Source organism: Salvelinus alpinus, chromosome 9 (genome assembly GCF_045679555.1).
Source record: "Salvelinus alpinus chromosome 9, SLU_Salpinus.1, whole genome shotgun sequence".
In the NCBI taxonomy this organism is placed as follows: domain Eukaryota; kingdom Metazoa; phylum Chordata; class Actinopteri; order Salmoniformes; family Salmonidae; genus Salvelinus; species Salvelinus alpinus.
In genome coordinates this window covers 66,252,598-66,270,892 of record NC_092094.1, presented here as the reverse complement: position 1 = coordinate 66,270,892, position 18,295 = coordinate 66,252,598, and the positions used below count along the sequence as shown (strand labels likewise).

At 41.8% G+C, this 18,295-nt stretch overlaps 1 protein-coding gene across 1 annotated transcript in view; it reads left to right on the top strand.

Moving 5' to 3' along the window:
• Positions 1 to 18,295, top strand: part of babam2 (BRISC and BRCA1 A complex member 2) — a 195,792-nt gene that overhangs the window by 151,114 nt on the left and 26,383 nt on the right. Inside the window, exon 8 of the mRNA XM_071326988.1 lies at positions 8,927 to 9,026. Within this exon, the coding sequence (XP_071183089.1) occupies positions 8,927 to 9,026 (100 nt within the window). The remainder of the gene's footprint in view (positions 1 to 8,926; positions 9,027 to 18,295) is intronic.

Genomic DNA, 18,295 nt, shown 5'->3' with positions numbered 1-18,295 from the left:
TTACCTGCTTTGGGTTCTGACTGAGTGACGGAGGAAGTGTCATGAGACTACGTTACCCACAATTCCTAGTTTCCCAGTGGGTATTATCATGAATTAAGTATTTTCTACTAGGCCACACGTTTACCTTATGCCCTTGAGGTTCTTTTGTTTGTGGAAGCTGTCTTTGTCACAATTAAAGTTTATCTAGAAACCTTTCTGTCATAATCAAAGTTTCTTTAGAAACTATTTTTGGCATGTCAGGACATTAACTAGAACAGCATGTGTTTTCCTGATGCATATTGCCTCGGCCCAAAGGGAGAGTGTCATTCGGCCAAAACAGGAAATGCACTGGACACACAGATTTAGGTCTATGGGAACTTTGGGAACCCTCTGTGCCAAAGAAGTGGGTTGGGTGTGATCTGAACGTTACATTTTCCAAAATATTCCAAATTCACTTTTGACCTTCTTTCAGCTCTTAATGAGACACTTGTACTTCCCCCCTTAGCACAAATTGTACCACTGAAGCCCTTTACACCAGGGGCATATCAGCAAATGACAAGATTCCACACAGGTAAAGTGGGATTGAAACAACTGAACAGGTAATGAGGGTTTTTACGAGGCGAGGGGGTCACGACAGTGCCAAACTGTTGCCTGAAGACAATGACCGAAGAGGTGCTGGCTGGTCAAAAAAAATTGGGATACGCTCATGCTATTTAGGACTAGTGACATATTCTTTCGGGGGTAGGGCCTCGGCCTTCACAGAGAACTATGATGCTAGTCGAAACGGATGCTTTCAGTGACATTGAGACCATGTAATTTATTTGCAAATCACTGTCAGTGAGCACTTGACCATGAAGAAGGCACAGTGATGTCGAAACGTTGGTGTTTTTTTACCCAATAGATTACTAGGAGGTTATGCATATGGAGTGTGCGACTCTGTTTTTATAGCTTACAGTTTATTCACCGTTAGTCAGCACCTCTACACTAAATCATTTTCTCTGGTTGTGCGCCAGCTCATGCTTTTTAGTGAGCACTTGTATACCCTGTCATGTATGCACAGAAAGATTAACGCTAATCTGGTCACTAGAGCTCACTGCATTCAAATGAATTACGACAGCGTTTTAATAGCAGATGCTATTCCCTTTTCACTAAACGGTCTGAAAATATACCCCAAATTCCTTTGGGTTGGGTTACCAATCCACTTGGCAATTTGGCCAAAGTCCTGAGCCATTTTTGGTGATACCATGATACCCTTCTCCAAGGACCCCTGAGGTGTCCCTGCTTCTGCCTGTGCTGGTGACTCCACTCGTAGCACTCCACCCACAATGGATAGGAGTCATTGTGTGGACAACCTCCCCCCTCAAGCAACGTAGCCTTCCGTATGACAAATTTACTGAATACAGGACATACACCAACATATACACACTCATGCAGTGACAAGGCCGCCCATGACTTAATTAACGCAGGAGATTACCTTTGGTGACTCAGGTGGAGTGAAGCGTGCGTGCGTGTGTGTGTGTGTGTGTGTGTGTGTGTGTGTGTGTGTGTGTGTGTGTGTGTGTGTGTGTGTGTGTGTGTGTGTGTGTGTGTGTGTGTGTGTGTGTGTGTGTGTGTGTGTGTGTGTGTGTGTGAGAGAGAGAGGCCGTGTGAGAACAGATAAGCTAAGAATCTAGTGCCTTTGTCAGTTGGAGTCCTCTTTTCTTTCTTACAAGGTGATTCCCTGGCCCTTACACAAGCATTCACTCGGACAATCAACAGTCTTTTAACTGACAAGGTCAGATTTGTATAAAGCAATTTCCTTCACTTTTGTGTATAGTACCATCACCAAACATGATTGAACCTTGGATGAACCCTGGCTATGGACCTGCACTTGTCAAACAAGCTCCTGCTAGTCTGCAACTTTTTTCATACCAATATTTAAAACTATATCATGTGTCCTTTTAAACCTTTCCTCCCTACTATGCAGTGGTGTAAAGTACTTAAGTAAAAATACTTCAAAGTACTACTTAAGGAGTTTTTTGGGGTATCTGTACTTTACTTTACTATTTATATTCTTGACTACTTTTACTTCACTACATTCCTTAAGAAAACATTGTACTTTTTACTCCATACATTTTCCTTGACACCCAAAAGTACTTGTTACATTTTGAATGCTTAGCAGGACAGGAAAATAGTCTCATTCACGCACTTATCAACCGAACATCCCTGGTCATCCCTATTGCCTCTGATCTGGCAGACTCACTAAACACAAATGCTTTGTTTGTAAATGATGGAGTGTTGGAGTGTGCCCCTGGCTTTCTGTAAATGTAAATAACATGACAATGGTGGTTTGCTTAATCTGGTTTGCTTAATATAAGGAATTTGAAATTATTTATACTTTTACTTTTGATACTTAAGTATATTTTGAACCAAATACTTTGACTTTTACTCAAGTAGTATTTTACCGGGTGACTTTTACTTGAGTCATTTTCTATTAAGGTATATTTTACTTTTACTCAAGGATGACAGTTGGGTACTTTTTCCGACACTTCTACTATGCCAACTCTACAATTAATCATTACGTTTTATAATCAAAACTGCACAGCACTCACAAGACTGCTAATACTACTACTACTACTACTACTACTATTACTTTAAGCAACTTAAAATTAAGTGAAGTAGAGCAAGCATTTTGGGTCCAATGCATATGAAATATCTTCTCAAATACCTTGACAAATACACAATTAAATATCTTCTTTCCATTTCCACAGTTTATCTGGCAGCGTCAGACGCTAGTGATTAATCAGCCTTCATTCAATTGACAGTTTGAGGCGTGCGTCGTTACAATGACAATCGCAAGTGTCTTTGTTCACGGAACCAATCAACACGCGTGAGTGACGAGTTCGCTAATTAACTGGTGAGTCGACCGTTCTGTGCGTCTATGTCTGCATTTACATCTGAATGAAATGAGGTTATTCTTAGATAGATCTGTGGGCGGATAGACTTTTACAGTCGGAGGATTTGTCTTCGTTGTCGTGAGCTGCTTTGCATTGGTCATTGTAGCATTTAGACAAAAAAAAGCACAGAGAGCAATGCTAATATGTGCATCGGGCTCTCATCATGGCAGTATGGCCTATTTGGAATGCGTCGTTCACAATTCAGAGGGCTTGGCGACCATAGAAATAGAATTACTAGAAAGGGCATAGCTCATCCGACCACAGCAATTTGATTTAATTATATTTCTATGTCGGTGACAATATGCCATCATTGATCTGCGAATGAAGTAGCGCAATATAGATCAACCCTGAACAAGGTAAAGAACGAACAGCTGACATTATCGGTACTTTGTCAAGCAATAAACTGATACTAGAGTCATGACTGAGGATGTTGTATCTAAATAATGAGGAACACTAGATAGTGGCTAAACCACAACAAGTAGCGTTGTAAAACTGCATTAAAGGGAAGTGGTCGCAGCCCACATTGTGTAACAATGTGTAACAATTCAGACATGATTAATCTACTGATGAGAATCCACAGCTTAGATGAACTGCCTCCCACAATGTGCTCTGGCAACTCCCCCTCATACCTGGATAATATGGCCCAGTTACAACCTCTGTCTGACCCATACTATATCATCATCGTTTCCCACCACACCTTGTGGCTTTGTGCCGTCAGGGGTGTGTTCAGTAAGGAGTAATGTTGCAGATAGAAATGCAGCCTAGAAATGTAGCTGAGTGGTTAGAGCATTGGGCCAGTAACCGAAAGGTTGCTGGACCGAATCTCCGAGCTGACAAGGTAAAAATATGTTGTTCTTCCCCTGAACAAGGCAGTTAACCCACTGTTCCCCGGTAGGCCGTCGTTGTAAATAAGAATTTGTTCTTAACTGACTTGCCTAGTTAAATAAAGGTTACATTAAAAAAATATATATAGATAGTTACACTATATATACAAAAGTATGTGGATACCTCTTCAAATTGGTGGATTCGGCTATTTCAACCACACTCGTTTCTGACAGGTGTATAAAATTAAGCACACCGCCATGCAATCTCCATAGACAAACATTGGCAGTAGAATGGCCAGGTGAGCACTGTGTGCTCTTTTCAAAGGATGGATCCCAGTCGGTTCAGGGCTATGGGATACAAGGGGTCGAGGGTGGTCTGCCGGGCATTGGGATGACAACCCAACTCAGGATGAGGAGGGCTTTTAGCGGGTGGAATAGTAGGGACCAATTGGAGGTTTACTTAGTAGAAATGCAAATATCATGGTACAGCTATATAGACACTCAATCATCATGTTACTTTTTAATGGTACGTTTACAAACATATATTTTGATAAAAAAGATTTGAAAGTTGTGTCTCATTATGGTAAGTGGGGAAATAAGTATAGCCAGTTACAATTGTAATGGCCCAGCAGATAATAAGAAAAGACGATCAGTATTTACCTGGCTAAAAGAGAAGGAATATAATATCTATTGTTTACAGGAAACCCATTCAACAGTTTTAGATGAAGTTTTGTGGAAAAAGAACTGGGGGGGCGAAATATATTTCTCCCATGGGCAAAGAAATTCAAAAGGGGTGATGGTTTTAATTAACAATAATTTTGATCCAAATGTGCAAATTGTCCAAACAGATCCTCAAGGTAGATGGATTATTGGTAAAAGGGCTTTTATGTACTCTGCGCCATCGTCTTGGAATACCTTACAAAATACTTTTAAACTGGAAGAACTTGTCCCGATTGGTGTTTTTAAATCACTGATGAAGGATTTTGAGGCTGATTCCCTGACCTGTCAATGTTTTTAATTTGCTGTTTTTGATTTTGTTATACTCTTGTGAATTCAATGGTTTTTACTAGATTACTTGTAGTTTTTCATGTTGTCTGTCTGTAATTTTTGTAATGACTTGGTGCTGCCTATCTTGGCCAGGACGCTCTTGAAAAAGAGATTTTAAATCTCAATGAGCCCTTCCTGGTTAAATAAAGGTTAAATAAAAAATATATATATATTTTAAATATGTTATTGGACAATAAACAGATATGGCTTATTAACCTATACGGTCCGAATAATGATGATCCAAGCTTCTTTGAAAATATATATAAGAATTTATCAACTCTACAAGCAACACTAGACACTAGACTATTATTATGGTGGGAGATTTTAATACGGTCTTAAATACCTCTATGGACCGGAAAGGAAATCACACTACAAACTATCACCCTCAGGCACTTAAGGAAATCATGAATGTCATGGATATATTGGAATTAGAGGATATATGGAGACTTAAATACCTTGACCTAGTGAGATATACATGGCGGAGACTTAATCAAGCTTAGTCGTCTTGACTACTTTCTTATACCATTCTCTCTGGCACCAAAAGTTTAAAAAGTGTTGATAGGGGACAGAATGCGGTCGGATCATCACATAATTGGCATATATATTACTCTTACAGAATTTCCACGTGGGCGAGGATATTGGAAATTTTATCAAAGCCTACTAGATGATAAGATGTTTAGAACTAGGACAGAAGAATTTATAACTGACTTTTTCAGACATAACATAGGTACAGCAGATCCCCGTATTGTATGGGACACTTTTAAATGTGCCTTTAGAGGCAATGCAATTCAGTACTCATCTATAAAACAAAAGCAATTTAGATCAAAAGAGTCCATATTAACAAAGGAAATTGAAGGACTAACAGTACAGTTAGATAGCAATAAAAACGGTACCATAGAGGCACAGAATAAGTTAGAGGAAAAACAAAAAGAAATGGAGGAACTTATTCAAGAAAGATCCAGTGTAATATATTATAAAACTGGAACTGGATGGAATATGGGGAAAAATGCACCATATTCTTTTTCAATCTTCAATATAGAAATGGTACCAAAAAAAATGTATTAAAACTTGTTACAAATGATGGAGTCACGCATGATTCACCAAATGATATTTTGAAAGAGGAAGTAAAGTACTTTAAGAATATCTTTCAGTTCTCCATCTCCACTAACTGAAACTAATTGTATGGATTTTTTCCCTAATAATAATGTAAAATTAACATCTGTACAGAAAGACTCATGTGAAGGCCAAATTACAGAGGAGGAACTGCTTGATGCAATTGGGGCCTTTAAGGATGGGAAAACTCCAGGGCTGGATGGCATACCAGTGGAAGTATACAAAACATTTTTTGATATACTCAAAGGACCATTATTAGCTTGTTTTAACCACTCCTATATAAATGGTAGATTATCAGACACGCAACAAGAAGGTCTGATATCATTATTACTGAAACAGGACCCAAGTGGTATATACAGTGGGGAGAAGAAGTATTTGATACACTGCCGATTTTGCAGGTTTTCCTACTTACAAAGCATGTAGAGGTCTGTAATTTTTATCATAGGTACACTTCAACTGTGAGAGACGGAATCTAAAACAAAAATCCAGCAGGTGTTGATATACTTTTGGTCATGTAGTGTATATGGAGACCTGAATAGAGGCCTTGGTTCAAATAGTGTTTGTGTTCTTTCTAAAAAAATAACATTTGCCCTTGATTGAGCTTGCCTGGAGCAATGGAGTAGCCTCAAAAGTGCAAACCCTGCCCATCAGGCACTCCAGGCATGCTCAATCAAAATGCTGAAAGGATTTGAACTATATAAATACTATGGTCTGCCAGGTCTGTTAGCCATATAGCTTGTTGTCTAAGGTTAAAAACACTGCACCAATACTGTAGAACACCATTTACCTATGACCCTGTCATGACGTTGCCCTGTTTGGGTACAGCGAGCACTACCCCCCCCCCTCCCTCTGCACCAGCCCTTTTCTATGCACCATCCCCCTACCTCCCTGTCTCCTACACCCAGGCTGCTGAAAGTTATATTAGGAAAATTATAACTTTATAATCTGAATATTTTCCTTGGTGCCCCGACTTCCTAGTTAATTACAGTTACATGATTAATCAGTTTAATCACGTAATAATAATTAGAAAGTTATTTGATAAATAAGTCTTCAGTTTTAATGATGCCAAAGACACGACAACCCCCTCCAGCTCTAGAGAGTGTAGCTTCATGGTTTTAGCTATGACCCCCTCCAGCTCTAGAGAGTGTAGCTTCATGGTTTTACCTATGACCCCCTCCAGCTCTAGAGAGTGTAGCTTCATGGTTATAGCTATGACCCCCTCCAGAGATTGTAGCTTCATGGTTTTAGCTATGACCCCCTCCATCTCTAGAGAGTGTAGCTTCATGGTTATAGCTATGACCCCCTCCAGCTCTAGAGAGTGTAGCTTCATGGTTTTAGCCATGACCCCCTCCAGCTCTAGAGAGTGTAGCTTCATGGTTTTAGCTATGACCCCCTCCAGCTCTAGAGAGTGTAGCTTCATGGTTTTACCTATGACCCCCTCCAGCTCTAGAGATTGTAGCTTCATGGTTATAGCTATGACCCCCTCCAGCTCTAGAGAGTGTAGCTTCGTGGTTATAGCTATGACCCCCTCCATCTCTAGAGATTGTAGCTTCATGGTTATAGCTATGACCCCCTCCAGCTCTAGAGAGTGTAGCTTCATGGTTATAGCTATGACCCCCTCCAGCTCTAGAGATTGTAGCTTCATGGTTTTAGCTATGACCCCCTCCAGCTCTAGAGAGTGTAGCTTCATGGTTATAGCTATGACCCCCTCCAGCTCTAGAGAGTGTAGCTTCATGATTTTAGCTATGACCCCCTCCATCTCTAGAGAGTGTAGCTTCATGGTTATAGCTATGACCCCCTCCAGCTCTAGAGATTGTAGCTTCATGGTTATAGCTATGACCCCCTCCATCTCTAGAGAGTGTAGCTTCGTGGTTATAGCTATGACCCCCTCCATCTCTAGAGATTGTAGCTTCATGGTTATAGCTATGACCCCCTCCAGCTCTAGAGAGTGTAGCTTCATGGTTTTAGCTATGACCCCCTCCATCTCTAGAGAGTGTAGCTTCATGGTTATAGCTATGACCCCCCCCTCCATATGGGAACATTACTTTTCTTCTTTCTGACCTTATGGCTGCTCTCTCTGTGAGGTTGTGTGTATGTGTTTTTCAGTTGTTCAAATTAGGTTTTGGATGGGTTTGTATACTGTGAGAGAGATACATGTGGAGAGATACTGATGGAAAAGAGAGAGAGAGAGTTGTTTGCTTTCTTTTAGAGGGAGTTGTGTCGTTTTGGGGTGACAGAGTCTGTGCTAGTGTGTCTGCACTCGATGCAAACGCGCACACACACGCATCATATTCGCTGTGGATCGTAGAGACGAGTGGTCTGTTTAGAGGCTTACGTCTGACCTCATTCCTATGTCTTGCCTTAACAGGGTGTGTGCAGTTCATATTGCCCTTCTCTCTCCTCTCTAGTCTCCACCTGTTCTTCTGCTTCTGTTCTGTTCTGTGAGAGGGAGGAAGGGATGTGCCTGGAGCTGGAACCACCACCCCTGTCAGTCATGCCTGAGAACACTTGTGTTTGTAGAGCAGGGTGGGGCTGAACCTGAATTAAGGGATAAACTAGTGTATATCAAGGACATGCCAGGGTGTGTGTGTTATGGGTATGGTTCTGTACATAGAGGCAGAAAATGCTTGTGTGAGCAAAGTCTGAATCTTGTCGTGAGATGAAATACTTCTGATAAACCATGCAGTGACGTCAGTGGAAAATGTATGTAATGTTTGACAGAAGGGTTGCGTGCTCAGTCCCTTATTGCTGCCTCTTCCTCCCTCTCTTTAACTCTCGCTCTCTGCCAATTCAAATTGCAGAGTGTAAGGCTTTGAAGTAAACATTAACAAACTCTAGAATGTTCCCATTTCTGTTTACCACAGGTAGTCTAAAAGTGATTAATTACGGGAAGCATAGGATGACCTGCATGCATCTGCAATTTACTCAACGCTATCGGGTCTCCTTATAGAATGGGCCTTAGTAGGGATATGAATTGAATTGCTGTGTGCCGTAGTTTAACTATTTCTTTATCTTTCTGTCCATCAGCGCACTTGGAGGTTCCTCTGCACTACACATCCCAGCATTCCCTAGTGGAGGCTGCCTCATTGACTATGTACCTCAAGTGTGCCAGCTCCTCACCAACAAGGTATGACAGAACCTGATAATGAGAGAGCACGACAGGGTGAAAAGAGAGCGAGAGAAAGTGATAGAAAGAGGTTACTCCATCATACAGGGGCAGAAAGGGTGTGCGTAAGCACAATGAAAAACATCCAACTGCTTTTCTCCACAAAACAGGCGTATTACTGAATAGAGAAGCGATGACACGCATATCCGTAGACTTAGCAGGTGCTGGACGTCAAAATAGTGTACTCTGCACACTGCATGATGCTCCCATGTGAATTTATTCGACAGTGTTTCGACTACCTGGGTCCGTACCCACAAAACGTCTGAGTAGGAGCGCTGATCTAGGATCTGTCCATACACTATTATTTATTATGATCTAAAGACACAACTGATCTTAGATCAGCACTCTTACTCTGAGACTCTTTGTGGATGCGGGCCCTGGTTTTCATCAGATCTCCCTTTGGACTGGATTTTGTTCAGGTGTGAGTGTGGTGAATGAGGATCACTTCCGGCCACATTGCATCCACCCCTCCAGGGCCGTGTACACACACATACGCCGGAAGCAGAGGTAGCGCATCCTGGGTGCGGGCACATCAAAAATCTGTGGCATGATCTCACCGGTTAGACTCCAAGGCTGGATTCCCTTTTGTCATGCCAGGGAGGGCAGATTCGGAGTGGGATGTCATCTCTGTGTATTTAAGTTCAGTGATCCACAGTTCCCCCACGCGCACACACATACCCTGCTGTGACTAAACAAACACAATCACAGTATGGCCTTGCTGCTTTTGAGAGAGTCGTGACTACTCCCCACTTGGTCCTATGTAAACAAAGACAAATAGACTTGAATAGGGGTGTCTGAGTCACTATGTCTAGTGTGTATCCCGGCAGGAGGCACTCAGCAGGAGGCGCTCATTCCTTTACACTTGTGTGTGTGTATAAGGTAGTTGTTGGGAAATTGTTAGATTACTTGTTAGATATTACTGCACGGTCGGAACTAGAAGCACAAGCATTTCGCTACACTCACATTAACATCTGCTAACCATGTGTATGTGACCAATTTGAGTGTGTGTGTGTGTGTGTGTTTGTGTGTGTGTAATACTGAATATTATTGCATGATATTTGGCACTCAGGTTGAGAACTCCATTCCCTAAATCAGGGATGGGCAAGTTTGATAGGGGTGGGGGCCACAAAAAAATCTGAAATCATCATGAGGGGCCGCCGTGGCTCGCAGGTTTGCTTAATAAGGATCGGAGCCTTTTTTTCAATTTTCGCCAAAAATGACATACCCAAATATAACTGCCTGTAGTTCAGGACCTGAAGCAAGGATATGCATATTCTTGATGCCATTTGAAAGGAAACATTTAGAAGTTTGTGGAAATGTGAAATTAATGAAGGAGAATACAACACATCTGGTAAAAGTTTATGTTCATCATCTTTGAAATGCAAGAGGAAGGCCACAATCTATTATTGCAGTTTGGAGCAATTTAGATTTTGTCCACAGCAGTGTATGTGCAAACAAATGAAAGAATTTAGCTAGCTACTAAACAACTGTTCCATACGGATGTAGGGCCTACTCAAATACCAGCCTGAAAAGGCCATGGCTTTGTATAGAGTAGAGGCATATTCATTCAACATTTTGTGTGGAGGTTGTAGCCTAGCGGGAAGGAATGTCACTTTATATTTTCACCAATACAATCCTACCCATTAATTTGAGAAAATCCCTCAAAGGCCTAAATATTACAACTATCAATGGTAATGATGGTATTGGGAGAGACAGTACCTGTTACCAGATGCTTGACAGGAATGTCTTAGTATTTATGGTGCATGACAGGTATTTGTTTTGCTCTTTGTTGACAATTCCGCCTGGAGGAGTGGGCCCTGCGAGGTGAGCAACTGGGACCAGACAACCCAGTGTTGCTGCTGGCGTGTGTTGTCAGCTCCAGCAAGCAAATTCCCCTCTTCTGATGGGCACTACATGGGGTTACTGGAGGTTGAGGAGTCGCAAGATATAATAAATTACATGTTTAATTAAACAAAGTATAAAAAACGTCTTACTGCACGTTCTTGTCATTATGCTATGCATAACTTTAGAGCAGGGTTAATAAATCAGATGCCACAAACGTAAAATGCTTGCTTTATTCAGATACATGCTTGTCTCCAACTTTGTTCTGTGAACTGCAAGTAGCCACTATTAGTCGAGGGCAGGATGAACGCAGGGTAACCCTAACCCTACTACAGGGACAGGTGGTAATAAGTTCAATATTCATCTTACCAGGTACCATGGGTCTCTCAAAATCCATTCTCTCCTTCATCCTCATCTCTGTGAACGGGAAATCAATACTTTGACGCAATATGTAACCTAATCTAAATGTATTTATTTTATAAAAGAAAGGTTTATTTCCTTTGTCAATAGTATAGAGCAGGGGTATTCAACTCTTACCCAAGAGGTCCAAAGCCTTCTGGTTTTCTGTTCTACCTGATAATTATTTGCACCTAGGGCTGTTGCAGTGACCATATTACTGCCACACTGGCGATCACGAGTCATGAAGGCAGTCAAATTCCACGTGACCGTTTAGTCACTGTAATTAGGCTTCTCCAAGCTCTGATATTGCTGATGGTCATTAGTAGCCTACCAAACTTGTTAACTGCCTGGTACTCAACACTCTATAATCACTCTGAAATCAATGCAAATGTAATCAAAAATCGAATCAAACACTTCATGAGAGCCCATGAGCTCATGTTGCGCAACATTTCTATAGGCTATGCAATTGTGCGAAAAAACAGAGTGATGGCCTCTATTAAAAAGAGGATGATCCCATCAGCTTTCTATAGGCTAGGCCTACTATAATTATTTCTCAACGTTCCTAATGTTAAGCAAATATGAAGCACTTCCTTATCTTTACAACAGGAGTATAGGTACAGTTGAAGTCGGAAGTTTACATACACCTTAGCCAAATACATTTAAACTCAGTTTTTCACAATTCCTGACATTTAATTCTAGTAAATATTCCCTGTCTTATGTCAGTTAGGATCACCACTTTATTTTAAGTATGTGAAATGTCAGAATAATAGTAGAGAGAATTATTTATTTCAGCTTTTTTATTTCTTTAATCACATTCCCAGTGGGTAAGAAGTTTACATTCACTCTATTAGTATTTGGTAGCATTGCCTTTAAATAGTTTAATTTGAGTCAAACGTTTTTGGGTAGCCTTCCACAAGCTTCCCACAATAAGTTTGGTGAATTTTGGCCCATTCCTCCTGACAGAGCTGATGTAACTGAGTCAGGTTTGTAGGCCTCCTTGCTCGCACATGCTTTTTCAGTTCTGACCATAACTTTTCTATAGGATTGAGGTCAGGGCTTTGTGATGGCCACTCCCATACCTTGACTTTGTTGTCCTTAAGCCATTTTGCCACAACTTTTGAAGTATGCTTGGGGTCATTGTCCATATGGAAGACCCATTTGCGACCAAGCTTTAACTTCCTGACAGATGTCTTGAGATGTTGCTTCAATATATCCACATAATTTTCCTGCCTCATGACGCCATCTATTTTGTGAAGTGCACCAGTCCCTCCTGCAGCAAAGCATCCCCACAACATGATGCTGCCACCCCCGTGCTTCACGGTTGGGATGGTGTTCTTCGGCTTGCAAGCCTCCCCCTTTTTCCTCCAAACATAACGATGGTCATTATGGCCAAACAGTTCTATTTTTGTTTCATCAGACCAGAGGACATTCTCCAAAAAGTACGATCTTTGTCCCCATGTGCAGTTGCAAAACGTAGTCTGGCTTTTTTATGGCGGTTTTGGAGCAGTGGCTTCTTCCTTGCTGGGTGGACTTTCAGGTTATGTCGATACAGGACTCGTTTTACTGTAGATATAGATACTTCTATACCTGTTCCTTCCAGCATCTTCACAAGGTCCTTTGCTGAGGTTCTGGGATTGATTTGCACTTTTCGCACCAAAGTACGTTCATCTCTAGGAGACAGAACGCATCTCCTTCCTGAGCGGTATGACGGCTGCGTGATCCTGTAGTGTTTATACTTGCGTACTATTGTTTGTACAGATGAACGTGGTACCTTCAGGCGTTTGGAAATTGCTCCCAAGGATGAACCATATTTGTGGAGGTCTACAATTTTTTCCCCAGAGGTCTTGGCTGATTTCTTTTGATTTTCCCATGATGTGAAGCAAAGAAGGCACTGAGTTTGGAGGTAGGCCTTGAAATACATCCACAGGTACACCTCCAATTGACTCAAATGATGTCAATTAGCTATCAGAAGCTTCTCAAGCCATGACATCATTTTCTGGAATGTTCCAAGCTGTTTAAAGGCACAGTCAACTTAGTGTTTGTAAACTTCTGACTCACTGGAATTGTGATAAAGTGAATTATACGGGAATTAATCTGTTGGTAAACAATTGTTTGAAAAATGACTTGTGTCATGCACAAAGTAGATGTCCTAACCAACTTGCCAAAACTATAGTTTGTTAACAAGAAATGTGTGGAATGGTTGAAAAACTAGTTTTAATGACTCCAACTTAAGTGTATGTAAACTTCCGACTTCAACTGTACCTGACTGGCATGAAAACGAACCACAGGAAAAGCGTACTCCATTTGCTTTTTAAGTGCAGTGATTGTGTTTTTCCCCTGCCCCTGTTTCGAGACAGTTGCATGATAATGGTCCATTCTACATCAAAACGAATTTCACACGTATATTATTTAGTATATGTAAAGACAAGATTAAATCAAGAATAGTCTGATGGGTGACTATATATTATCACTTGTGAATGATGCCCAGCTTAAGGCAAGAAACAATGTCTTTTTTGTGTGACTTTTTCGAATCATAGTTGCACACCTCATGTAGCCTAGCCCATAGGCCTATATGTTTTGATATGGTTTGTATCACAACTAAAGTGGCCAAATAACTTATTAAAATGAAGCACATTAATTCTCTTTACAACTAGTGTGGAGCCTAACTGGCATACTGGTATGCAGTGCGTGAGTTTCAAGTTTGGGGAAGATAATTTTAACCATAAAAATGCACCTTTATAATAAAAGCATTACATGCATAAATACATTTGTGGTCACTTTTTCCCACTAATGGGAAAACACAATTTTCTCCAATCGTTTGTTGAAAATATCTGAAAATATTTATTTTATTCAGCTTTGTTCAATTGTATTCTTCATACTATAAAATGATATACAATAATGCCATGGAATTCTAAGCAAATCTTGTCTGCTAAATGAACTAGTGTAGACTAAATAGACTACATTTTCTTCATATCATGTTTCTTTATACCTGTCTAAAATAAATAATAGATTTATTGTTCAGGTGTAGGCTATATTACAAGGATTTATTAGACTTTTTTAAATGTAGATGTTCCAACAGTCTGCATCAGTGACTTGTAGGCTATGTGTGGAAGCCAGGAGATGCTACATGTGTTTATGTTAATTAACGATCAATTACCGTGAGACCGACATTTAATTGCACCCACCTGGCACACACAGCCCTAATTGCACCCACCTGGTGTCCCATGTCCAAATCAGTCCCTGAATAGAGGGCAACAATGAAAAAACGCACTGGAACTGGCTGTGAGGTCCAGAGTTCTGTTTGAGGGGTATAGAGCAGTGGTTCTCAATCCAAAAGGTCAAATAGAGGCTGCTTATATTTGTCCTGTTTCACACGTGTACAAGTGTCTAACCTGTACAAGTGTGTGGTGTGAAATAAAGTAAATATACACCTATGGAATTGCAATAGGAACAAGGGCTCCTCTATCTTATCTAAGCTATCTCTAGGAAGGGCCCATACCAGTGCATCTCCATCAGTATCAGCCCCCATCATAGCATGGTACTGTTGGGGGTACTCGAGTACTGGAGTTTGCAAAAACTGGTGTAGAGTTCTGAAACAGAGGCATAACATGCAGGATACACCAAGATCAACAGAATTATAAGACCTACAGCAGTACTTCCCAACCTTCTCCTCTGGGACCGCCAGAGGTTTCACATGTTTGTAGTAGCCATGAATTGGCACACCTGATTCAATTAATCAGTCTTGGTGATAGTTGACTAATTGAATCAAGGTGTCCCAGTTTAGGGCTAATGCAAATAAACTCCAAATAACTTCACAGATCTTCATTGTAAAGGTTTTAAACACTGTTTCCCATGCTTGTTCAATGAACCATAAACAATGTATTAACATGCACCTGTGGAACGGTCGTTAAGACACTAACAGCTTACAGACGGTAGGCAATTAAGGTCACAGTTATGAAAGCTTAGGACTCTAAAGAGGCCTTTCTACTGACTCTGAAATACACCAAAAGAAAGATGCCCAGGGTCCCTGCTCGTCTGCGTGAACGTGCCTTGGGCATGCTGCAAGGAGGCATGAGGACTGCAGATGTGGCCAGGGCATTGAATTGCAATGTCTGTACTGTGAGATGCCTAAGACAGAGCTACAGGGAGACGGGACGGAAAGTTGATCGTCCTCGCAGTGGCAGACCACGTGTAACAACACCTGCACAGGATTGGTACATATGAACATCACACCTGCGGGACAGGTACAGGATGGCAACAACAACTGCTCGAGTTACACCAAGAACGCACAACATCAGTGCTCAGACTGTCCGCAATAGGCTGAGAGAGGCTGGACTGAGGGCTTTTTGGTCTGTTGTAAGGCAGGTCCTCACCAGATATCACAGGCAACAACGTAGCCTATGGGCATAAACCCACTGTCGCTGGACCAGACAGGACTGGCAAAAAGTGCTCTTCACTGACGAGTCGCGGTTTTGTCTCAACAGGGGTGATGGTCGGATTCGCGTTTATCGTTGAAGGAATGAGCGTTACACCGAGGCCTGTACTCTGGAGCGGGATCGATTTGGAGGTGGAGGATCCGTCATGGTCTGGGGCGGTGTGTCACAGCATCATCAGCATCACCGTACCCTTCCTGCAGGCTCATCCTGACATGACCCTCCAGCATGAAAATGCCACCAGCCATACTGCTCGTTCTGTGCGTGATTTCCTGCAAGACAGGAATGTCAGTGTTCTGCCATGGCCAGCGAAGAGCCCAGATCTCAACCCCATTGAGCACGTCTGGGACCTGTTGGATCGGAGGGTGAGGGCTAGGGCCATTCCCACCAGAAATGTCCGGGAACTTGCAGGTGCCTTGGTGGAAGATTGGGGTAACATCTCACAGCAAGAACTGGCAAATCTGGTGCAGTTCATGAGGAAGAGATGCACTGCAGTACTTAATGCAGCTGGTGGCCACACCAGATACTGACTGTTACTTTTCTTACTGACTGTTACTTAATTTTGACCCCCCCCCCCTTGTTCAGGGACACATTATTCCATTTATGTTAGTCACATGTCTGTGGAACTTGTTCAGTTTATGTCTCAGTTGTTGAATCTTGTTATGTTCATACAAATATTTACACATGTTAAGTTTGCTGAAAATAAACGCAGTTGACAGTGAGAGGACGTTTCTTTTTTTACTGAGTTTATGTGAAACATCTGATGGTCCCCGAGGAGAGGGTTGGGAAACCCTGACCTTACAGCTGTGTTTCCCAACTCCAGTCCTCAAGTGCCCCTAACAGTACCCATTTAAAAAGTTTGCCATGTACACATGATTCAACTTGTCAACTAATCATACATTTCTCAATGAGTTTAATCAGAAGTGTTTTTCCAGGGCTACAACAAACCTACAGTCTGTCACTATGAACTATATTGAACTATACTGCCACAGAATTTTGCAAAGTAACAGAAACATGTATGAGGGTGTGCTCAAATACAAGTAGATACATGCAACCAGGTGTGGAAAGCAAAGACAGTTGGCAAGAACAGTTCAGTGCGGGAACAGAAGCCCAGTTTACAGCAGTGGTGGTCGGTGCCATTTAAGATGAGGGAGGATGATTAAAACAATATATATAAGCATGGCCTTTTTTCTATTAAAGCATATTGGATGACTGTCATTCATATTCCATTCACCCAGCTCAATGTAACATCGATAGGTTTAGGCTACTACATGACACTCAAATGTTACCTATACCAATCATGAGGTTACTACAACCTAGCCTATGAATGAACGTTTACAACGTAGGTGCACAAGTCGAAATACATTTTAGTAATCAAGGTGACAGACTTTGACACATTCAATACCGCCTTGCACACTCTTGCCTGCATCTAGCTGATCTAGGGTGTAATCATTAGTCCAACAGTTGGAAACTAGAGTTTCTATTAGACAAATTGAGGTATGTTTATCCCCGTTTTGTAACGTTTTTAAGAAAAGTTTTTCAACAGAATCAGCAGAATGAAAACACCCCTGATCACACACAAATACAGTTCACTTTCATAGCAGCCACATAGACTATATATACAAAAGTGTGGACACCCCTTCAAATTAGTGGATTCGGCTATTTCACAGCCATAGACAAACATTGGCAGTAGAATGGCCTTACTGAAGAGCTCAGGCACCGTCATAGGTTCCAACAAGTCAGTTCATTAAATTTCTGTCCTGCTAGAGTTGCTCCGGTCAACTGTCAGTGCTGTTATTGTGAAGTGGAAACGTCTAGGAGCAACAACGGCTCAGCCGCGAACTGGTAGGCCACACAAGGTCACAGAATGGGACCGGCAAGTGCTGAAGCACGTAGCGTGTAAAAACCGTCTCTCCTCGGTTGCAACATTCAGGAATAATGGTCTGGGGGGGGGGGGGGGCTGTTTTTCATGGTTCGGGCTAGGCCCTTTAGTTCCAGTGAAGGGAAATCTTAACTCTACAGCATACAATGACATTCTAGACGATTCTGTGCTTACGATTTTGTGGCAACAGTTTGGGGAAAGCCCTTTCTTGTTTCAGCATGACAATGCCCCCGTGCACAAAGCTAGGTCCATAAAGAAATGGTTTGTCGAGATCGGTGTGAAAGAACTTGACAGGTCTGCACAGAGCCCTGACCTCAAACCCATCGAACACCTTTGGGATGAATTGGAACGCCGACTGCGAGCCAGGCCTAATCGCCCAACATCAGTGCCTAACTAATGCGCTTGTGGCTGAATGGAAGCAAGTCTCTGCAGCAATGTTTCAAAATCTAGTGGAAAGCCTTCACAGAGTGGAGGCTCTTATAGCAGCAAAGGGGGGATGTTCAACGAGCAGGTATCCACGTACTTTTGGTCATGTAGTGTACAAACAGCATGATCCCTTTGACCGTTGTATAATTCCTTCTCGCATCTCCGCTCTCTCCTCTCACCTTTTCCCTTCACTTGTGGACTTCAGTGCACAACACATCGGCTATCTATGACCAGGCGAAAAAAAACTT